The sequence below is a fragment of the Buceros rhinoceros genome, unplaced genomic scaffold, assembly GCF_000710305.1.
Source record: "Buceros rhinoceros silvestris isolate BGI_N320 unplaced genomic scaffold, ASM71030v1 scaffold17825, whole genome shotgun sequence".
In the NCBI taxonomy this organism is placed as follows: Eukaryota; Metazoa; Chordata; class Aves; order Bucerotiformes; family Bucerotidae; genus Buceros; species Buceros rhinoceros.
In genome coordinates this window covers 64,614-73,856 of record NW_010414041.1, presented here as the reverse complement: position 1 = coordinate 73,856, position 9,243 = coordinate 64,614, and the positions used below count along the sequence as shown (strand labels likewise).

Below are 9,243 nucleotides of genomic sequence, written 5' to 3'. Positions count from 1 at the left end.
GTAAACATTGGCTTCATTTTCCAGCTGTACGGTCAAACAGCTGTCCTAAAGGAGAACGATACCCCCGGACAGGCACTGAGGTCACACAGGCACCTTTTACATTTCATTCTGATTTTTAAGACAGCTCTCTCTCCAGAAGATGTCAGGGTTGGAGAAGCTTGTGGCCAGACAAGTCCCAGCACGGAACTCGAAGGAGCGGGGTGAATGCCTGTCTTAGGCTGTTAGGAAGATCTCAGCTTGAAATGCTGGCCAGCCACGGAGCCACAGACTGAGCAGGTATCTGGGCCAAAAAGGCAGAGCAAACCTCACATCCCAGAAATCACACTGGAAATTGAGACAGGAGTTATTTTCTCCTACAGCTTTGTGTTACTGTGTTTTCACAAGAAGATGGCACTTGTGAACTCCACCTCAAGCATCGTTGCTGCTTCTGGACACCAGTAAATATTGCGCAGCAAGTCAAAGAGCAGGATCAGAGGGAGGAGGGAGGGAGGAGGGAGGGAGGGAGGTCCTTCAAACACTCATCTGTGCTGCAGTTCCCAGGAGTAATCTGCAAATGGCTGTATTCAAACAGATTCTGAGCCCTGTGAAACCAGACTGGAGGCAGCTGAGTTCACTTGGGAATAACAGTGGCGCCTCTTCGATATGGACAAACTTCACAGTTTTATGTCAAATCCAGCTGCAGCCTGAGATTTCTCACTGAGCTGTTTTTCTGCTCCTGCCCCACCAGTGCTGGTACCACACACTTTTAAACCCATTTGTTGTGTAAGAATGCTCCATGTAATAGGAGAAGTGATTACATAAACGTTTATTGATTAGAACTCTCATACTGTGAAAAAAGATACAAAATAAAAGAGGAGCAAATAGTGAGCTGGAGCTTCTTTCAAACAAAGCATTATGTCCAGTGTTTTTTTTCTGGAGTGAAGTTGAGAGCAAATGGGGGTGGGCAGCTGTGTCCAGCATTCAGCATTATGACCTTCCTAATTAACGTTCTGGTAAAAACTCTGGACAGTAGCTCAGAAATTCAAACTTCAGCTTGGCATTCTCTCTTTATCACCTTGAGCCCTGATTTACTGGTGTAATGACGATATGGGGGTACGTGGATGTAGGTCTCCTGTGCTGACCTAGTCCTGGGCAGCATTAACTCTAGAGAGGGACCACAGAGATTGTTCCAGTATCAACGTCAGATGATTCTTAAAAGGGAGCAGGTAAAAACTAACACCTTGTAGAAGCTAACAACTGAAAACAGCCTCAGCTGCTGGGTGCTAGCTGCCAGCGGAGAAGATGGGAGGACTTGCACGCTACTGAGGGGTCGGGAGCATGTACTGCGGGGCACGCTGTGGATCTGCTTATCCCAGGTCTAGGCAGACCTCAGGCTTTCCTGAGCACCAGGACATTTCTTACGGTGATCTCAGGACAGCTCCGATGCCAGAGCATGGTTCAGGGCTCCTGGTTTCAACCTGCTGCAGAGCTGGTCTTATTCGTCCGGCCATTAGGAAACGTGCTTTGATCCCTTGGAGCCACGCACAGATGGGCAGTTGCTATGGGGCTCTGATGTGCCTCTCCCTGGTCCCCAAGTTGCCCTTAGGTGTGTCAGGAGGAATATGTGTTCCGGCACATCCACGCAGGAGGCACAGCAGTGCAGAGCAGCAAGGGTCCCTATCGCCTCCAGGGTGGGCTGGGTGCATTTCCACCCTGAAGTACTTGTCCCCAGAGCACTTCCGTACCTCATGTCCCAGTACTCTTTTTTAGCACACACGGACTTTATGTGAAGATGAGACAGGGATACACATCATGTCCTTCCACCTCCTGGGTTCCTCCAGAATAAGTTTTGGCCCATGTGCAGAGAGGGATTTGAGTCACGTCACTGGCCAAGTTGACGGGGTGAGCTGCCAGCTGCGCCTGCCAAACAGTTTGGGTTTGACCGTTGTCCAGCATTCAGAACCGGGCTACTGCTGCTCTCCCAGTCCTAGGGCTGCACCTCTGTCTGGTCTGCAGCTTAGCTGTCCGGGACACCTGTGAGTTCTGGGAAGGGCACAGGCCATCCTCCGGTACAAACAGCCACAAGTTTCATTTCTCTTAGAAATGGAGGAGGCAGCATCATCGCAGAATGTCACAGGAATTGTGGTAAGATGTTAACTGCGGCTTACATCACTTTTTGCATGTTTACGTTGTCCCCGATGCTGCGCTGACTGTGCATGTGACAAAACACGATCAGAAAGGGTAAAACAGCTTCCTAACAGCCAAGTAGACTCAGCAAGCTCCTACACCAAGTTTTCCTGTGTTCTAGGGCATCTTTCAATGGTTTCATGAGGTGTATATAAATATACATGTGTTTATGGAGCGGGATTGCATTCTTGCAAAACCACTGGCAAAATTCCCACGGAGTTTCAAGGGAACAGGACTCCTTATTGGCTACAGGACGAGCTACAATAAGCAGACTTTCTGTGGAGTTTTGAGTAAATTCGCTCTGTCTTAATCAGAAAAAACAAAACGTACTTGGAGTCTAGAAAGCCCAGACATTTTAGTAGAGTTCCTCACTTGGAAGGAGATTAGTTAAACAGTTGCACTCAGAAAAGAAGATATTTTTCCTTTTTTTTTTTTCCCCCACAGGACAGGATGATCTAATTGATGTATAGTAGAGCAATAGCAGCATATTGGGGACAAATTCATTAGAATGGGCATGGTGACACTTTTTGGTCTCTGTTCCAGCGTGGGAATCTGGTCCAGGATGTCTCCCACACCTGCCAGCTCTGTCATGATACTGTTCCTAGTGAAGCAGGTAAGCTGATTCGATCATCAATAACAGACGGTAGAAAAGTGGGTTCTTATCACATAACATTGTAACCTTCACAAACAGCACGTTTGTTTCAAAAATGCTTCTGCCATAGCAACTCATGTTTATCAAAAATGAGTCCTGAGAAATGTTGACTAAGAAGTGGCAGAGTTTCGTATTATGAGTCACTCTAGGTGATTTATTACAATTTTCCTCTATTAATGCTCATTCATTCAGTGAATAAAATGTGTTTGCATTTGTTTGTACAACCTCTTTTCACGTCAATATTGATCAGTATTGAATTATATTTATTTTCCAATTTTTCTACCAGGTATCAATACTATTGCGCATCACGGTTTTCTCTTCTGGTTTCGCTCTCTTCTAAAACCAGCTTTGCTTTGTTCGTGGCACTATCCTTTAGACTTTGTCTTGTACGAGGTGAACACTGAATCTCACATCTGTGAAATAATGGTGTTACTGGTTTGATTCTGCATCTCAGCGTCTTGCAGGGGCTGATAAATCTGGGTGCAATTTCTACTTTTATTTCTTGCAGAAACCGACTAAATGATCCTCTTCTGTTTTTTCTAAATCTATTAAAAAAGCTTACTTCTTTGTCTGTATTCTTACAATTCTGAAGAGGTTTAGGGAGTTAATGACAAAATATCTCCGTGCAATTCAACTCAAGGAAATTTTCATGTATTCTTCTAATCATTACAGTTTATTAATATCAACTTTGTGATAAATTTTTTTTAAATTACTAAGATGGAGTAAACTTCAATTCATCAGAATAAAATTCATACCTAGATTTAGGGTACATTTCTCTGAAGTAAGTGTTCATGAGAACCAGGCTTACTTTAAACTAGAAGTAATAAGATTTTTTGCCTCTCGTCCCCCGTTCAGCTGCTCTGCTAAGGAAGGGGATCTGCATGCCGCAGAGGCTGTCACCGTTCTTCTAGCTTTTTTGTGAAGAAAAAGTTACCAGAAGACATGTACTCTGGGGTTTTTTTAATAGAAAATATTCCTAATGCCTTTGTATAATTCACACATAACTGAATATAGAACTGAAAAACCTCTCAGGTTTGTGATGTCCCTTAAATCTGTAGGACTGGTTCCATCAATGTCAGCAGAAAACCCCCCGATTTAGTTCCACGAGATCAAAACTTTACAAGACTATGAATCACAATGAATTACTTTGTCATAGTGATTCCTGTAATTTGTTAAAGAAATATATGTCTTATATTTCTTTGTATTTTATTTAATAAGAAAGATTTGATAAATATCAATCATAAATCACTGTATCCATATTTTCTAGCAAACACCTCTATGGATGTGAAAAACATCAATCAGAATAACTCAGGATCATGACTGAAAGAAGAAGCAAATATTTCTTCTTTTCTTTCTAATTTATCTGAAAGTGAAGGTTTTTTCTGTCCATAATAGAATAGTCTGGATAAACAGCAACATCTCATTTCACTGTTAGCTGAGTATAAGAAATTAAAAGCATGAAATATTATGTTGTGGCCAGTTTTGAAAAAAAAAAAATTTAAACCAATCTGTTTATAGCCTTGGAGGGTTATTGCTATAACCCACTTGCTAAGCGAGGGCTTCAGGCAGAGTTTTCTGCGGCAGCCCAGACCCTTTTGAACAGCGGTGTCATCTCGGTGCAGTCTGCGGGCTCTGAGCAAACCAGGTGTATTGAAAGACCCTTCCAGGGCAGTCTGGTTCCATTTCAGTTTGGATGAAGGTTGGTGCCTGCCACGCTCGCAGTCTGAGGTGGTTTGTTTGCTGCCAGAGACACTGCAGGCAGCCCGAAGTGAAGAAACATCCAGAGCGGGGCAAAATGTCACCCACTTTCTGACCTTCTGTCTTGGATGTTGGCGAATTATTTCTTCCGAGTCCGGAGTCCTGTTTAAAGGCTAGTGGCTGAATGTCAACTGAAACACAAAACAGGGATCAAAAGTGGTGCTGAGTTGGCGCTGTTTGAGATCACGGTATGTTCCCCTGAAAGCTGAGCGTGCGTTGTGTCTAAATTGACTAGTTGTGAGGAGCCCAAAGCTCAGGTCATAACCAAACCTCACCGGGTCTGTAATCACAGATGTATGTCGGACACAGAGAGCAATTTAGTGGCTCTCAGAGCACAGCCACAGGACCAGGAATTCTCCCATATGTAGCAAAAGCGGGAAAAGCCCTGTGATCTCGGCAGTGCTCCTCACACTGACCCAGACTGCAGACCCTCCTCTTCCTGGGAAAGCCTGTGCCCCCCTCTGAAGAATACTAGCGACATGGATGTCAGGTACAGAAGCGAGCCTGTCTCTTCAATTTTTTGTGTTGAATCCTTTTCACTTAAACAGACACACGACATCATGTCCCTGTACCTTAGTTTCCCCTTCCCTCTTAAGCTGGTGCCGTATTCCCAGACCACACAGTCCGCCTTCTCACTGGACAGCCAAGAGTTCTCTAGTGCACTCAGTGCCTTGGCAGGGCGTCCCTCTGCAGGGAACGCTGAAGTGTTCTCGGTGGGGCACCCGCGTCGAGCCCTTCCCAGCCAAGAAGGGAAAGAAAGCTGATTTTCCTCATTCAAAGGTACCGCCAGCGTTCTTCAGCCGTCCTCTGTACGCATGTCTCTCCAGGTTTTCTCCAGAGTGGAGGCTGCACAGCCCCGTAGCTTGCTTTCCTTAGCTGCTCTGGGTAGTCTCCGGGCAAGCAGCTGGAGATCGGTTCACAAGCTGCTGCCATTCAGGTCACCGTGGTTTGCTGTTGCGTACCTGTTCACCATTTCTTTGATGAGACAAATCAATGGGGATTTCTCAGTCTTTGAAGATTGAGGCCGCTCCAGCACTTTCCTGACAACTTGTGAATTTATCGCCGTCTCTTTCGAGGTGTGACCTGAGATGCAGTCCTGCTATGCAGGCAGACTTGCAGCAGGGACAAATCCTGCTCATTGATACGCTCCTGTGCTCCTTTTCAACATCCTCCCTCGTATGTACAGCTCCAGGAGTGTCAAGGTCTCCTGTGCTGCACACAAGCGGCTTGGGACACTTCATTTCTACAACTAAATATGAAGTCTCAAGAAGTCCTGACATATACCCTCCAGCTGCGGCTCCTGGGAGTATGGCGTGTTGGCTCTACATGGGTGGATGCTCTGCAGGAGGGTCCATGTTTCTCTGTGATCTAAAGGGCCCTTATTAACTGCTCACCGTCCGCTCCCCTGTTAATTTCCAATCCCCTGCACATTTTTTGAATAATAATTTAAATTATTTTGTAATTTCTTCTAACTGTATTTCAGATTAACTTTTGAGGTCAGCTGACAGCTCTTAACTTTTTGGTCAGGTGCAGCTCTGATTTTGCATAGACTTGATCTGTTCTGTTTCATCACAAAGTCTCACAGCAGAAAACCGAGCACCTCACAGATATTTGACTGGTAAATACCACGCAATAATGCCCGGGTATTGTCCATCTGACTTGCCTGCAGCTTTGCACAAACTGACAGTTGCATAAGGAAGTGACGTGAAACTGTCATTTATGCCTGAACCGCTCTTCGCTCGTGTTGGGTGAGCTTCTTCGTGACGGTGTGTCAACCTCATCTCCAGGGACGAAACCACACAAGCAGCCAGGTAGCTGCTGTGAGGCTTTCCTTGCAGTTCCTTGGCTGTTTAATGCATTTGTTTATTGGAAAGTGAAGTGTTATCCCTTAAACCAAGCAGTGCTTTCTACGAATGCGTCATCTCCATGTCTTTTCCTCTTCAAACGAGGTTCACTGACCCAGGAGTGTCTGAAGAAGCTCCCAGCGTTTTGAGGCCTACATGAGGGAAATGTCAAGATGCTTTTTATTTTGGAAACATGCATTCCTTTCTCATGGCTGCTGTAAATGTTCTCTCCTTATCTTGCAAGCCCATCAGAGGAAGAGTAATTATAGTCTTTCTACTCCCTGGAATGTAAAGTAGGGTGTCTGGAAATTAGCCGAGACACTAAAAGCAGAATATTGGGCAGGCAACATTTTGCACAGTGAAAACATGCACGAGCCCCGTGGGGTTTCTCTCATGAAAGGGTGGTAACAGCTAGCTAATAGTCTGCACTGTTCCTCTTTTCAAAGCAAATAAATTCTTTTTTTTTTCCAGCCAACGTAGGTTCAAAGAAAAAATACAGGTGAAGTTCACAGCCATATGTTGTCTCGGTCATTTATCTCAGCCCTCAGCACATCACCAGGCTCAGACAAGCTCAGGACAATCACACATGTGTGAGGAGCAGCTTCCAAAAGTGTCTAGTCCCGACAAAAGGAAATTGATATTCCCTGGAGAGCTGAAAAACATCCTTTGGTCTAAGGACTGTTGCTTTTGAGAACACTTACCTTTAGTCTGCTCTCCAAAATCGGGTGGTTACAATCTCAGCCAGCAGCGAATCTTTCATTTTTGGTGACGGGTAGTGACAGTGTTCTTTGACTACTCGCCCGCCTCTGGCCACTCAAAGCCCTGGTTTCAGGGCACCAGCTGGCACATTACACAGAGACTGCTTAAGCTGATGTTCTTTTCCCTGGATAAATAACGATCAAGTCCCCCGCTGATCCTGAACTGTGAGCAGTGTCTGGCATTGTCCTGTCTCTATTGCTTTGCTCCTAACTGGGCATTTCTTCCACAGCCTGAATCTAACGCGTCACCAAGCCGTTCTGCATCCAGTCTCCTTTCTTTAGCCACTCCCTTGCTAAGCAGCAGCTCTCAGCCCTGGCCCTGCCGTTACAGCGTTGTGTGGTAAAGGTGGGTCAGAAAGACGGGTATTAACGGACAGCAAGTCAAAACCTGAGAGTCCCCCGAAGACAATTGCAACCTCCGCACTGACCAGGTGCGAGCCACAGATGTCCACCACGCCCTGGTCACACCAGTCACTGTACACAGAGTCGTTATTAAAGCCTGGTTGATACCCGCAGGGACCCTCTCTGGTACCACCCGCCAGAAGTTCTCTGGCAGAGCGAGTGCCCCTGTGGACGGGACACATTTTTTGCTGCAGCTGTGTTCTCAGCCTAACTCCACCCAGAAGAGTGGGTGGTAGGTGTGGTAGGACTCTGTGGACTGAGTGGACTGTTCTTGCTTTAAGTGCAGCTAGACACGTTTGGGGACAGAAGCTTCCAGAGCACAGCAGAGGATGAGCGGGCAAAGGGCCTGAGCCAGAGCCCACAGCACAGGAGCAGCCGAGAGGAGCAGGATGGTGGATTTCTGACACCAGAGGAGACTCTGCAGAATCTGCTGTCATTAAACTAATTAAATCCAAGGCTGGGCCTGTCCTCAAGGCTACATTAGTAAAGGGGAGATTGTTCTTGAAGTGTTTTTGTTTCTGTTCTCTCTAACCAGATCTCGTCAACTCAGTCGCTCCAGATCCCACTCTCTCCACAAATCTAGCTTTTCAGAACTTAGAGGAATTCTTGATCTCCCCGGGGGTCATCACCGTAGCAGAAAGACCTAAGCAAAACCAGCTTTGAAAATATCTAAAACAAAATCAAAAAAAGAAAATAAAAGTACGTACAAAAACTCAGGACATAAGAATACATTTCTGTAAGACATTTTGTATGGAGAAAATTTTGCCATGGATAAAAATAATGCTCTGTTTCACTGTGTGAGAAATCTTGAGGACAAAGACTCTTCTCCCCTATGGACACAAGAGGACAGAAAACCTGTGCTCTGTCCAGACAGAAAGGGCAACGTAGCTGGTGAGATGGGCAAGTAAGAATTATTCACAATTGTGTTTTCTCAAAAAAACCAGGGAAAACAAGATGTCCCTGGCGCAGTGGCAGCTGCTGGAGAAAGAAGTGGGCTCTGGAGTGCTGGGCAGGAGTGCAGAGCACTGGAGAAATAGTGTTAGTAGCCAAAGAGTTGGTTTCATTTAAATAGTAGCTAAATTGCTCATTTGTTGCTCTTCTATTAATTTTTTCACTGTTCTACTTTTTATTTTTAAAACTACTCTAAAAATAAGCAGAGTCCTAAATTACTCTAGCAGAAACGTAAGCGCATGAGCAGTATGAGCTGACGGTGGTGTAAATCGCCTGCAGAAAGCCGGGGGAGACTGTAAGTTTGAGCAGATAAGCACACATTTTCTGCAGTGGAGGGATGAGATGCCAGTGGTCTTGGTGCACCCTCACGGGTCCTGATGAAAGATGTGTGTGGGCTTTTAAAAAGAGACTTGACACAGTTGGAAGGATTTCTGGGATCATGCAGCAGCACGGCAATTCATTTCTTGCTCAGGCAAAGGCAGCAGCTGGGGGAATTCCAGCGAGGTTCCTGAGAAGGGAGGGGTCCATCTTTACCTCAATCGTGTCGCCATCCTCTCCTCTCCTCTCCCTCTCCTTTACAATGGAAATAAACTTGCCTCTAAAAGACTACAAGGTTCTAACTGATTTTCATCATGTTCAGTATTTTCTCTCACAGGCCAAAGGATCTCTGCTGGAAAAAACCACAACTGGATGGAACAAATACAAACACGAT

The 9,243-nt window shown here is 45.5% G+C and overlaps 1 protein-coding gene across 1 annotated transcript in view; it reads left to right on the top strand.

The window, feature by feature from the left end:
- Positions 1-2,674: 2,674 nt before the first annotated feature.
- GLP2R (glucagon-like peptide 2 receptor) overlaps positions 2,675-9,243 on the top strand; it is a 26,925-nt gene continuing 20,356 nt past the window's right edge. Inside the window, exon 1 of the mRNA XM_010136966.1 lies at positions 2,675-2,779. Within this exon, the coding sequence (XP_010135268.1) occupies positions 2,675-2,779 (105 nt within the window). The remainder of the gene's footprint in view (positions 2,780-9,243) is intronic.